At 44.5% G+C, this 14,990-nt stretch overlaps 1 protein-coding gene across 1 annotated transcript in view; it reads left to right on the plus strand.

The window, feature by feature from the left end:
- LOC131293382 (nascent polypeptide-associated complex subunit alpha, muscle-specific form) overlaps nt 1-14,990 on the plus strand; it is a 92,828-nt gene that overhangs the window by 19,154 nt on the left and 58,684 nt on the right. Inside the window, exons 2-3 of the mRNA XM_058321461.1 lie at nt 10,064-10,255; nt 12,910-13,098. Of these exons, the coding sequence (XP_058177444.1) occupies nt 10,064-10,255; nt 12,910-13,098 (381 nt within the window). The remainder of the gene's footprint in view (nt 1-10,063; nt 10,256-12,909; nt 13,099-14,990) is intronic.

Here is a 14,990-nt window from a genome sequence, read left to right on the forward strand (position 1 = left end):
CACAGGACAGGGAAAGCGGGAAACGATACTGCATCGCTTGAAGCGGCCCAGAGTTTCTAGCAAAAGGCTTAAACGTTGGGCTATTTCAGTAATCCCCCAAGCATTTTACTGGGATACCCTCCCCGCGTGCAGACTCCAAGCACTTTGTCATCCCTGCAGGATAATTTACTTTCCTTTCCCAATGCGCTTGTGCCACGCTTGGGGACGAAGAACCCCGTCAAACCACAAGCCATAATTCCTTGCGTCTCGTCGTGGTAATAGACACCGATGATGTTCTTTTTCCACAGGCCTTCCGGCGGGGGGGTTTAGGTTTAGGTGCGGGTTAGCTTAGGACGCGGTTTGAGACTTTATCTTGCGTACATTCCCAGTTTTCGCCCCTCCCTGTCGGAAACACTCGTCCCGTAATCCTCGTTCCGGCATAAAAACATTCATTAAACATGTCAGAAGCTGCTTATGCCGTATAGTATTTCCCCTCGCGCTTACCTGCGCGGAGCACGGCCTTGTTTGAAAGCTCTGCATGGAGTGGGAACGCTCCGTTGGCGAATGTGTGAAGTTTTCAACAGTACTACGATACTATCAACTGCACGTTACGGATAAGCCGGGGAACAGTCTACCACTTGGTTGCCCGGAAACCAGACAGCAGATCCGATTCCCAATACCTAACGCCCCGTGGGTGCGGGTGTTTTGGCATAGAAAATGCAAATTATCATCAGCACCTAGGTATGGCTTTCGGTAGGAATTATAAATTCGTTTCACACCACAGCGCAGTCTTTTACCGAAAACTACTACTGCCGGAGTCGAAAAGCGAGATCATGGTCTCGGTGCAGCTCAGGCAGCTCTCGAACAAAATGGAAATTAATTATTATAGACACAAGTTTTCGGCACTCTAACGGAAACTCTCCACCGGCACCTTTCCGGATGTTGCTCCTTTCAAACCGATGCGTTGAACGTTATTGATGACGCAATGGAATGATTTACCCCCACACCGATACTGCAGGTGCTTATCCTCGTTGGCCCGAAGAGCAGGACAGGATATTAATTAGAAAAATTCGGCCAAAGAGGCAACCAATCAAATCTGCCTTAAGATCCGAGGGCGGTCCTTTCTTTTCCCGACCATTCTGGAAACGACCGCATACGGCGATGAATGGTGGAGAGTGGGGGGGGGGGAGGGATGGCTGACCACTAATAAACGTCCCCAAACCACTGCAAATCACAGACAAAGGATGACCGGAGATTTGGGATCTCGTGCACCGACTACTGTTGAGGGTTGTTACGAACCGAAATTCTCAAGATTTCTGGCTCACGAGGGAAGATAGTGAAATCAGAAGCATTCCTAAACCATTTTACGAGGGGGCTTGCGGTTTGTGAACCTTCTGGTAGGAAGTTGTATAAACTGTGCTTGAAATTCTCTGATTTTTTATTATGTAAAACCTTAGTGTTTATTAAATGAAGCTATTGTTTCAATATTCAAAATAGTATAATTTGAAACACGATTATGGAATGCGATTTTAACAAAGAAAAAGTAGATATTTGATATACTGTTTTGTGTATTGATATCTTTATTTTTGATAACTTCAATAACAAATCTTAAAAAACTACGTCTACTCTGTTATATCCCCTGTTGAGAATAAGTCAACCAGACCCCACGCCGATTATCGCGATTTAAGATTTCAAAAGCAAGAAAAACACAAGTACGTGCTTCGAATTTTCTTCTACGCTTCCTGCAGTACCCGAGGATTCCTGGGGTGAATTTTCCCACCCACCCACCCATTCGTCAATGTGTTTATGCCCGGTAAATGCCGACTTCGCCGTCGAATCTCTCTCTCCTAATCTTCCAAGGGGCCTTTCGAGCCACAAACCGCACGGAAAAATTTACTGTAATCTTTTTCCCACCGCGCGATCGTCCGCCTCCTTGTTCGTTTACCCCCCCCCCCCCCCTCGTCTCCTTTTTCCTCGCGCATCGGGTCATTGCCAAAATATCGATAGTCCTTGCCAGCGTCGGACGGTTCCTGGTTTCGTGGTGGAGTTGTCAGTGTACTCTGAGATCCGCTACGAATGTGTGTTTGTGTGTGTGTGGTGTGAGGCAGGGATCTGTGGCCCGTCGGCATAGAAAATCCGGAAGTCGTTAAAAGCGAAAGTACTGCCGTATGTAATTCCAGCAATAAATTTATGGCGTCGTAAAATTCGTCGCTGCCAAAACCTCCGGATCCTCGCGTCCTGACGCACGGGCCCGGATCCACGATCGGATGGGTCCGTATCCGTAGAAAAAGGGCCCGGTGGTCCTTTTGTATCATCGGCGGTGGGGCAATAATGTCGGAAAATCTGTGACCACATGCGTTATTCTTTTTTTTCCGCTAGCCATTCGCCATACGGGTTTGATTTCTTTTTCCCCGAACAACAACAACAACCGAGAATCGAGATGGAGTGTTAAATGTGGAAAAACGCCAGACCAGTTTTTGGTTGTTACGTTTGTTCGGAGCGGCAACAACAGCAACAGCAGGGCGACGCAGATTTACGACGGGTACTGCCGGAGCGGCGGACTTTTCCGATGTCCCCGGAATTTTAATTCGATTCCGTACCCACCCGGTGTCCATTGTTGCTTGTTGTGATACACGTTAAGAGCATAACTACTACAACAACGATTCGATCGAATCGGATCGATCCCCGCAACCGTCGTGTCTGCACCGCCAGTCCGAACGAAAAGGCTTGGCCAGTTTCACTTTCTCGAAGCAGCTTTACTACTTTATCACCGTCCGTGTGATTGGTTATTGATTTTCGGATTCATTATGGTTTTTCTCGGGCTTCTTCCGGCTTTCCGACGGTGAGGATGCTTTCTATGGAATCGCTCCGCATCGATCATCACGAAGCTGGATCAAATCGAAATTGAAAAGCGCTAAGCAGTTGCACTTTTTACCCGATTGCGATTGAGGCTATTTTTCCATCCTCTTATTCCGCTGGATAAACTTTGGTTGGCAAAGCAAAACACCGGCTTTATCAACTCTTTTTTTGCTTTGCTCAACGATACAATCGAATGATATACTGAGCACACTCCCGATTTCATGGCGTTTCAATTTACTCGAGCACCAACTCGCAGGCTAACGGTGGCGTCGGTCTTATCCGATGGTTACTTGGCCCCGTTTTTTCCCCAAGGCTGATTTATTGCCTTCCATTTTCCACCTCCCATGCCGGGCCCACCGGGAAATGGCATCAATCGAAGGTCAGGAAATCCACGCCTTCGGTGGTAAAAGGCTAGCACAACAATCCGGCATAGTCATTGACGTCCATCAATGCGAGAGCTTAGTGATATTTTTAAACTCACTCATTCGTTTTTTTCCGTTCGGGATTCTTATCCGTCCGCCTCCACATTTTTCCATGAAAAGCCGATAAGGAAAACTTATTCTTCCGCCACCTCCTGTGAGTATCGCGTGGGTTTTAAGGTGTTCGCCGAGGATCATAAATTTATTTTTAGATTCATCCTGTCCCGCTATAAAACAACAGAACGGTTTGAGATTGTTTTAAATTCGTTATGCTATCGATAGTCCTGCTTCTCATCCATTTGTATTTTCCGGCACGAAACAGGTAAGGTATGAAGTGGGAGCAATATTTGAGAAGATCACTTTCTAGCAAGCAAGAAGGTTTTTGAAATCTATCCACAACTGTTTGCATCAGTTGGTTTGGTTTTTCTATTTTGCATAAGAGTGGATCGGTTTCCACTCAGACATGTTGCTAAACAAAAATCTTCAGTGAATCATGCGTCTGTACAATCGGTGAGCTAATGTCGATGGATCCGCATTTGTTTCCATATCATGCGATGCAGTACCCTTCCACTGCTGTATGCCAATTACAACGAATCAAAACAACTCGTCCGCTCTCATGCTGTCTTCCGTTGTAGCCAGTTAACGAACGATCCTTTCCCTCCGGGGACTGTCTGGTGTCTGGCCAATCGTTTGCTCTGCAAATATGCATTCCCGCTCTCGATGCTGGAAACGATCAACTCAAAGCTAGCTTCTGCCGTGTTCTTGAACACCTTTCATCTGCAAGCAAGTTGTAGCTTGTTTGGATGAATTACTACACCATGTTCCGGATCGACTCGTCTAACAATTTACAACCGACAGACATTGAACCGTTGAAAAACAAAACTAAATGCTATTGGATTTTCCACTCCGGAATACACCAACCAGGGCTAACTTTCAGCAAAACAACCCACATGTGGTGTCCACCCGCCGCCATTGGATCCATCAAAATCTCTTTCCAAAACGGATCAAGTGCTTGGAAGCACCGTTACCGTTTCCGGTACAACGCGACCGGCGCGGCCAATAACGACGCTCTAGAATCGCTGTAAAAACAGTTGAACGGCGCAAAGTTTTGCTACCTACCTCTCTCTTCTTTATCGGGCAAGAAAAATTGACGGTACCTTTTGTGCACTTTTCCGCCGAAACGGAAAAAAGCGAACAACTGTTTGAAAATTAAAGCGGAATTTCAGAATGGTTCCCTTCACCCGTCGGCTGGCGCTTGGTAAAAATCGGCCAAGCCTTTTGTTACGCTTCCACTGAGGAAAACCTAACTCACTGCACCCGATGTTGGCGATGATGATGGCGGCGAGCAGAGTTGATGACTCTATGGCGTGCAGAACCTCGGCGACGGGCTGATACATAGTTTTAATTCATACTCCTTCGTCCCGCTCTATTGCATTGAGCCATGGGAGTTTTCCACCTCCTCTGAATACAATAAACTGGCCACCTCCACTGGCGTCGCCATTTTCCGGTGCAGAAAGTTCGGGAAAATTTGCATCCGTACACTTTCACTCGGTGGCAGCGAATAGACGCCACAGCGGTGCGGTATTCGTCTGAGTAAACAAAATTTAAATTGAATTTACTATCATGGGGTGGTGAAAATTCCCGAAGGGAAAAGGGCTACGCGTCTCCTCTGTGCGAAAAGGTACCCGAAAAGCACGGAAAAATAAACCGAAGCAATCCTTCATCCTCCCCAAAGAGTGTGCAAAAGATTTGTCGGTGATAGATTTTTACTTGTCCCCAGAGTTGTTCCTTCTTTTCATTTTCTTTGCTGAACGAGAATTCCAAATAGCTTCAGTAACTCAGCAAAGCTGCTCTTTCTTGGCTCAAGATTCCAAGAAAACGTGTGGACATTTTTCTGATGTCCCAAAATTAGAGCTATTGCTTTAACACACAACCAGTCAACGTAATTAAGTTAGATCTAGGCCTATGGATTGGAGCAAAACTTTTCCGGACTGCCCATTCCGATGTGTTCGCTATCTTAAAGCTCGAATAATTGTTCTAGGAAAAGCATCCACACTAACTCGGTACGGTTCGGAGTCCTTCAAAGAAACACCACTCGTTCGGTCGATTGATTTTCGGAAAATGGAAAAATAACACACATGGCACCGGTCGGTTTCCGTGGCGGCATTCGGTAAAGCATTTTCCACTGCACTCCCCCAGTCTCGGCTCGACTTTACCTTTCCGTATCTAAATTGGTCCAATTAACGACTGGACAAACATTTGAGCAGGCCTTCCGAAGAGGACCTGAGCACACACACACACACACCCACCAAAGGGAAGCTTTCACCGTGGGTGACACTTTTCGCACTGCGAACATCGAGTAGACATTTGTGATTACCGGGCGTGTGTTGATTACGATGGCGTCGCCCGTTTGGGTTTTAAGTGGGAAACGTAGCGGATGTGTGTAGTGTGCGAATTAATTCAATCACGTAAAATCACGAAATCGCACAAACGTCAACTTGAGCTCACGGGTCGGCTTAAAATGAGCTGCCGCTAGACGGACTTGTGTCAGCTCACGTCGAAAGGCCGTCGTCTGTTTGATTTGGTAAATTCATACCAAGGCCGAATGGTATGATTGGACGAATCAATGCTGCAATTAGAAATGTACGACGCGAACAAGGAGAAAAAGGTGTTAACGTAATGATAAGTCAATAAAATTGCTACCAACAGTTTGCTAAAGTCAATGATCAAATGAATTCATCAGTCTCTACCAAGCTTGTAAATGGTTTGGTTAACACTAGGAAAATAAACTAGATATCTACTTATTTAAGCAAATAAAACAAAGGATAAAGTCTGCGCTATGCTCACCCAACATGCCCTTTAAATGCCGCCTACTGCAATTGCCATCTGCAGTCATTACGTTTCTTGTCCTTTGGGACGGCTATTTCCGTATTCCCTGAGCGTCCGCAAAAATAAGATACAATGCTTGCACGTCGCGTCGAACCCACGCCACATTACAGCGCAATGTGGCCTCTCCTCTTCGTTACTTGCCAAAAGACGCCACCCATGGACGGTCATTATGCATGCAAACCACATTTAACACAACATTAAATGGCACTTTTACACGCATCGCCAAGAGTCCCCGGTCCGCCCACCTGTATTACCAATAGATTGGTGTTTATGGGTTGTTTTCCGTTCCGTCTCATTCTTTCTTCCACCAAGCGACCTTGTCCCGAAACGAATTGCTAACATTTTTGTAAATATCCTTCGGAAAATCGATCTTTTCCATCGGTGGGGAACGGGGAGGGAAAGGAATCCCCATATTGCCGTGTTGGGAAAATGTCTGTGTGGGCTAATCCCGGTATCAAGTGTGGGTTGTCGGCCAACACCCGAACGATGTGCCATTTGGAAAACGCCACGATCGGACGAGGAAAAGTGTCCTCGGTCACGAGTGCATTTTGGCGCTGTTTATTCAGAACACTTAAGCCTCGAAAAAGGTGGTTTATTTTTCGACAATTTCCCCAGTATCACCACCACCTTCACTTGGACATTCGAATGTACGCCACCGTGTTTGACGACGAGTGGAACCACACTCTCGGAAATGGTTGCCGGAAGTCGTGTCCTCTCGAAAATCGCCTCTTACGCGTTGTATTGCGTACGGATTCACGTGTCGCGACGGTGAACCGTGAACGTGAGGAAAACGAGAGCCCCAGAGTTGGCCTGTGGCTATCTGAATTCCCTACTGGGACCATTTCGCACGAGTTCGGATAGACCTTCGTCCCACGGGTGCTTAAATCCACCGACCGTCAGGTCTCTTTCAGTGCATCGAGCATTTTCTACCTCTTGGCAGTTGGAAGGGGCTGTCATGACGACTATCCCAACCGGCGATGAAGTTGTTTTTGCGGGAAAAAGATACTTCCAGAGCTCTGTCCGCGGGCATCAATAATGCTGCCGAAGCGGTATAGTGCGTTCTTCCAAACGGTTATTGCCATTATCGTTTGATCGTAATGGCTGTTACCTTGGTGTACGTTCCAGGTTCCCGCGATACTAGGCTCGCTGGAAACGGTCAATAATTGGCCATTTTTCGTTTGCAATCGCAGCATTTTTGTGGAAGATATATATTTTGGTCATTATTCTTGTGTTCTATTACGGAGAGCAATAGCCATAAAATTCTTCTTTTCTAAGCAATTTATTAGTTCTTCTTCTATACTACCTTAAAACGAAAAGAACGTCGTTATTTGAAAATGTGTTAAAGGAACTGGAACTTTTCACAAAAATGTGCTTTTCCGGATGCCTAAGAGGAAGAAAAAAGTCTTCTGCAAACCATTAACCCACTTACCTTCCCTGACCGTTGTAAAACCTTTTTAAGACATCACTTTCAATTTGCCACCGTAATCTACCTTCTCCCAGGCCATCACCGTCGCCCGCTGATTCTAGGCGAGATAATGATTTTGACGAGTTGTCATCGTCTTCCGTTTCCCGTCAGTCGAGGTGCTGATGGCTGCATGTTCAGCAAGGTAGCAAGCGGCCGGAAATGGTCACTCTTCCGCTCGGTAATAACATTCTCGGCGTCCTGAGCTTGGGACATCGGTAAGATTCGGGCAAATGAGATTTCATCAACGAGATAAGCGACCTAGGGGTCGAGAGCTACGAGCTGACCCCGTAAACCGTTACTTAAGCCATCGCTTCGAGTTAATTTTCCTCCCGCACGGTGAAGATGACTGGGTACGTTGGATAATTTGACCCAACTGCAGCGTCAGTTGTTATTTTCAATCGTTCCGCTCAATGTTTTTTTGTAATTTCGAAATAGGACAAGACAAGTAGCTCGCAAATCTTGCTGACCGTTCGTGAATATTTTAATCACTGCAGCATTTTTAAATAGAACACTGTGTTTAATCACTTTTTTGTTTACAAAGCTGGATTCTAAATAAGCTTCTATTATAGAAACCATTCAGTGTTAAAAGAAGATGGCCGACCATACAAAGTTTACTTCCAAATTCAGAAGTACTTTGTACTGAATAAAATATGCTTCCTTAAGGACCTTATCTGCGTCCTACTCGCTTCCCCTACTACAGTCAAGAAAACCAAGCATTGCACCGCATCACCTTCTTCCAGCGGTTCTAGCGCTATTCGGTTTGGTTTGCGCCTTAAAAGCCTATCCTCGTACCGGGCGATGATGTCCTACTTTTGGCTCATAATTTATGCAAGCCCATGTGCTGTGCTTCCACCTCGCTGTCGCATGTTCGGCCGGATGGGAGCTATAATTAAGATTGAAAATATGCCCTGCGACCGCCACCACTTATGAGAGGTGATTAAAAATTAACATTGCTTTAACAACAATGGCAAGGAATAGCCAAACAACGCATACGTTTTAACGGGAGTTATATCCTCGCGTATGATGCATTATACCTTTATCTGCTGGTTGATTGTGAAACGTTATTTTCAAGGGATATTTTTTTGAAACTAATTTAATTCACATGCTACACTTCTTAAAACCCCGGAAGTGGACTTATAAAATTTAAACTAGAACATTAGAGGCAAGCTCGTAAAAAAACTGAAAGTTCTAGCGAAAACTATCCTTATCCTGCAATTTCCAACCAGCACCTGCCAGCTTTCGTGTCATGCGAGACATCCCTTCGCACAAAGCATTTTATTTTGCTTCCGTTTTCCTTTTCTGTTCTCGCTACCGTGCAGGACGAACGTTCATTAATCAACCACTTTCTCCTATCTTTTAACCCTCCCCCAGTATACTGCCCTTCCGGTGCTTTCCGGTTGCCCTATTCGGAGCCCTTCGCAGCAGGATAGTTGTATTACATTTCAACATCCTGGTTAGTGGCGCACCCGCAGGACGTTTGCGAGTTAAAAGCATAACGATTCATCATTAGCAGATGCAATAAAATAATGGTGGGGAAAAAACAACCTCCGGAGTGTCGTCTCTACTCCTCTGGGGAGGTCACCGTCCGAACATCCTGCGAATAGTTTTTCCGACACTCTTCCGACACACACACACACACATGTTTGATACACCGATCCGTTCTGTTGCAACGTTCAGATTTTCTCTCTGCGTGGAAGCGCATGAACAGAAGAAAAAAACTAGCGGAACTGTTGTAGGAAGTAATTAACATTAGTTTCTAGCACCGCTTCCGTCTCAGGACACATGCACTGCGAAGCGCAATCAATCAACAGCACAAGGGGGTCATATCACTTTTGCTTGTCAAATGCAATGAAAAATGAGCATCAAAAATTTTGCTGTTTACTCCGTATCCTTACCTGATTTTGCGCTTGGCAAAATATGTTTTATATTAATTGATACAAGCCCTTGTCCTGAACGTCTTTTTTACCAATTAATAGTACATTTTGTTTTAAAGTTTCAATTTACCTTTACAAAGCAATATGGCCAGGCCGTTCTATCTGAAAATAAATAAATGAATAAATAATAAATTTATGTTTTGTTTTTTGATTGTTAGAACTTAATAATCTAGAACAACCTTGATAACTAGAAATAATCTAGATTAACAATTGTCTTTAGCTAGCTTAGAGACAATAACACCTGTTTACAACATGAAATGTTAAATTGGGAAAAGCTTTATATTCGAACGAAAGCTTAAATATCCCTTCGCTTGTTTCGTCTATAATATTTTATTTGCCAGTCACTGATATCGAATGTAAACAGATAGTTCTATCCAGCGGAAAAGTGGAAACACCCTTTCAATTACCGGGAAAATCGTACTCACGCCCGCCATTAGCAGATTGCAACAAACCAATAATATTGGGCCGGAAATGAAACTAATAAGCTTCTCTTTTCCTCCCTTCTTCTTCCGCTGCAGCGCAACCGATGACGTGGAAAAATCGCTCGAACTGCTCGACAAGGTCCTATCGGAGTTCGAGGAGGAGCCGGACCGCCTGAACCTTCACAACCACCACCACAACCACCACCATCATGCGGCGGTCGAGCCGGACAGCCCCTCGCAGGGCCACCAGTCTGAGGACGATGGTTACATGAGCATGAACGGAAGAAGGTAGGTTCGCAGGCGACGTTAGTTTTATTCCCTCATGACCCTCTTCATTGAATTGCTGCATATCCTGCCCGCCTATCCTGCGCCTGGTTGAGAGAATGAAACCCGGGTTGGCCGGAAAACATGGAGTATAAAATGGCTTTTGAAATAAAACAGAGCTTTAGCGGTGGCTTTTCATTCATGTTGCGCTTGCATCAGGGAATGGCGACGTTCCCTTTGAAGGAACGTGCTTCCGGGAGGTGTAATTATGCGATCACTTCCGGACCTGTCTATGCTAAGGGCTGCAGAGGGGAATGAAAAATACGCTAACACACAGTCAAGCTTGTACTTGCTCTGCAAACTCGAATGCATTCCATTGAAACATTCTAGCTCTGGAGTCGTCCGCAACACGGGGAATGCGTTATAATTTTTCGTTTCCGGAAGAGCGTGTTTCTTACATGCCTTTGTACAGAAGTTGGCCATGCGCAAGGACTGGCGAGACAAGAAAAAAAAACCATAGGCCAGAATTCCACATTGCAGGCTTGGTTCACCGACATCGGGCTCGTTTGCGTTTTTGTTCCTCGCCTTAAGAGCACTTATGTTCCCACCACACACACACACGCGCGCGCACACACAGACACACACGCACACACGCTCTAATGAGGCTAATGTTTAACGAACCTTCTTACAGCTCCGCCTTCCTTCTGCCGTCACGGTCGGACCATCCATCACACGGTCGCTTTAATATTATGTGCTCTCAGGCGATTTGCTCGAAGCTTTTCCTGAATTTACCTTCGCGCAGCTTACAATTGCTGCAAAACTTTGCACCGGGACCCGTCCTAACGATCCATCCGTCCATCGATGGGTGGGGAAATAAAGTGTGAAAAGTTTTTCCATTTCTTGGTTCAACGCTCGTGAACGTCGGCTGGTGTTTGGTTTTTTTATTTCAGAAAAATTGTGATGGACAGCTTTCTTATTCCACAATAAATTTTTGAACCAATCTTTCTACCCACGTTTTGTGTAAGCATTAAACATATATCATATTTCGATATCTAAAGCTAAGTTATAAGTGTCGTTTTACTTTTTAATTGGGATGGTTTACTTATGAACCAACATTGTTTGAATTTGCAAAAACGAATGCAAAAGAACAATATTTTTCTATTATTCGAGAAACAGACAAAGAACATCAACAATCATTTAGAAAGAATTTTCAAAATTTCATTCGTCCCATCCACCACTTTTCCCAATACCACCCTGTCCTTCCATAAACTTGAAGCAATGTTTTATTTAAGTTTACGATGCTTCAAACATTCAACAACACCAAAACCGCACGATCCGCACGGCATTTCGGCCAAATCCTTCCGCTGGTACCAAAAATGCACCGCATACTAGCGTGTTACGCTTGTTGCATCGTAAAATTGCGAGACTGGCACGAGGAAAAAGCTTTCCACAGGCGGTGTGAACAAAAAAACAGGAAAAACAGAAAAACAATGAACAATCTGAAATACTGGCAGCAACTTTTTCGTAAAGCAAGCAGAGAAAAAGGATAAAAACATTCGTGCCACAGTCATAAACCGTGCCCATAACCCGTTTCCTCGAAAGGATTGAGCTTTTCTTTGGCGATGTTTTATTTTTGTAGCTTTCTTCCAACGCAAAACATCCGAAAAGTAAGAAAAGGCTCATTTGCCTGCCCGAACTGTCAGCTTGTTATCTCACGGACGCTTCGAAAAATCGGCCCAAAAGATGTTCGCCACCATTTTGTACTTTATTTCCCCCCAGCTCCCTCCCCGTACAAATGTCGCCACGGTGGTTCGCCCCATCCTTGTGAATCCTCGGGGCGTATTTCTTCGGAGTGCCTTTGTGGCGGATGCTTAACTGTGTTGCTGGGGCTCCGAAACGTTTTATGGCACTTTTTTTTCAATGTTGAAAAGAGTTGCTCCACTTTTGTGGAGCAAACCCTCCACCCAACAGCACCCATAACATGTTTGTCGCTCGAGGAAAATGCCCCTTCGCTGGGAGCGGAAAAAATTGTCACTTGTGCTTGTGCAACACCTTAGGTTGAGTTTTTCTTATATTAAAAGGCAAAACAACGAGGTGAACTTTTTTACGACCAGCGAGCAACCGGAAGTAAAAATAAAGTGAACCATAAACGAATCCAGCGGCTTAATAAATTGTCACATAAACTGTCAGCTCGTCTTCCGGTGCCTCAAATATTTAGTCTATGCGCCGGGTGCGTTTTCGGGTTGCGTTACCCTCTATCCTTTTACTTCGATTTGGTCTTCAAGGACGATGAAAATGGATTGTTTATGGCGATTGAATTTCATCCTTTTGCAATGCCTCCAGTTCCGACTGCGTAAGGAAAAGTTTTCTTGTATTTTAGGATTTTACTTTACTTCTTCCCAATGATCCGTAGTTGAAAATGTGTTTCACAACCGAAGCTTCTAGGATTTCATGACTCATTTCATGTGCATACAATATCAATGTTGTTTTATTGAAATCGAAAATAACAACCGACCCGGATCGTTAATCTCAGCATAGCTTCAGCAGCAAACAGCCCCTTCGATACCAATTCTTTATTCAAATCTGGTTTCGTTTACATCCATCTTTACCTCAACTCGTTAATTTATAACGCTCGCTAACGTATGCACATTGTTCGCAATCCTTCAACTCGTTCGCAGGGCAAAATTTGTACCTGATTTTCAACCGACAGACGAAGCCACCGGTGCACCGGTGTCGCAGCAACAGCAACCACAGCAGATGCCACAGCTACAACATCAACCACAGCTTCCGGTGCCGACCGAGGACGAATCGTACTCTCCGCCGTCACCGGAGGAAGCGGAACGAATAATTTCCAATTTGCTGCCAAGGTAAGCGATGTGACATTTTATTTGCGAAATGGCAAAGCGTAGGTGCAAACGAATCGTCTTTGCTGTACTGCATACCAAGTGCAGCACGGTTTGATGGTCAGAAAAATGTGCTTACCTTAAATCTCGTGGTTTAAATTGTGCACATAGTGGTCTTTATTAAATCAGTGGAAAGTATTTTCTTTCTGTAGAATTTATCATGATCAAATTTTGAATTTTTTTTGTACAATATCAAATACGTCCCAACTCCAGTTGTGCCAATTTCATTAACTCAATTAGTTTGTTTAATTAAAATCGCCTTCTTCTGAATGTATTTCTTTCTAGTTTGATTACATTTTAAAAACGAATTCTTTTTTAATTTCATTAATATTTTAATCTTATAAATAAACCTGCAACCAAATTAGAACTAGTAACAACCGTCTGTTTGTGTTATATTGAAGACGACAGTAGCTTGACGCCATCACTGATGTCCTAGTTGTTCCTATCTCTCCAAAGAACATATTAATTGGGTGCACTTCACCGTAAGCAATCAACAGTGCGATATGAGGAGACTAAAATTAATTGGGATATCCATTTCCGCCCCATTGTGAAGGGACTCTTCACGCTCAGTAACGAACTGAAAGTCAACAGACGCTTCGGAATTCATTAAAATTATTGCAAAACATGCGTCCTCTTCAACGGCGTTGCCGGCAGCACAGCGTGATTCCGTGAAAATCAGACACTTCACTTCTTCTGCAGCCACTCACCTTCAAGTAGTACACTGATTGTCAACGTGCGGCCATGCCTTTTGGTATCATAATGCTTCGCATTGTAAACTACTTACAACTGGGAAACCTCTCTCGAGCAACAATCATGCTTGCGCACGTGAAACAAAAGTCCCCACAGCTTGGGGTTTTGTGTTTGCTTTAAACGAAGGCACAGGAACTCGTGGAAACAATAGGAACAAAAGAAAGGTGTACCGGTTCTGCATTAAAAGTTGAAGCTGAAGCACCGAAAAGCTGAAAGGGATTATGCTCTCTTGCTCCGCTTATGTACCGGTAGCTAATCAGAATCACCTATTTACTTCTTTGCTTTATTACAACCTACGCTGGAAGTATTCGTAAAAAGCCCTCTTTCATATCACCGTGTATCAAAACCGGGTTTGAGATAAAAGCCGTGCCCGAGCGGGAACGAGAAATCAAAACAAAAAAATTAAAAACAAACACAAACAAACGTCTGGCAAAGCCGACGACTTTGACGCTCAAAAGTCCGACCGCCGGAACGTCCGGCCGGCAAAATGGGACGGGTTCGTATGTGCCGGTGCTGTGATGATGTGGAGCTGATGAAAAATAATGGCACCCTCTCGTCCATAGGGGAGGAAAATGCTGCCACCGAAAGGGAAAGCCGACGTTACGTGCAAATTGTAAACACACGAGCGGGAGATGAAATACACCAGACAGTAGTTTTCGCCGACGCCGTGGCGTGTCGGTGGATAAAGATGATGTGCCAGGCACGAAGGAGTGAAAATGTCAACATAATTTGCCCTGAGGGAACGCACGTACGATTCCTTGCATTCTTATGTTGACAGAGCCAGCGGGGCGGCACTAAAACTAAGGTAGTTTCTGATCTTTCCGAACACAATCTTTTACTTCTTGGGAGGGAAGAATTTCTTTCAACTTTGCAAGGATTCTTTATAGAAAGGAGACCTCAAGAAAACAACAAACAAAAATAATGTCGTCGCTGCATGTGGCACTGATGATGGAAATGTTTAAAAAAAAAAACTGCTGCATTTACTTCCAGTTTTTGCTTTGAATCATATTTTCCGTCTAAAGCCGGCTAAGGAAAAGCTCAGTAAATGTAAAACAAATTTTCATTCGTTTCATTTTGAGAACGCTTTCAAAATCACTCATTTGCTT

Source organism: Anopheles ziemanni, chromosome 2, assembly GCF_943734765.1.
Source record: "Anopheles ziemanni chromosome 2, idAnoZiCoDA_A2_x.2, whole genome shotgun sequence".
Lineage (NCBI taxonomy): Eukaryota > Metazoa > Arthropoda > Insecta > Diptera > Culicidae > Anopheles > Anopheles ziemanni.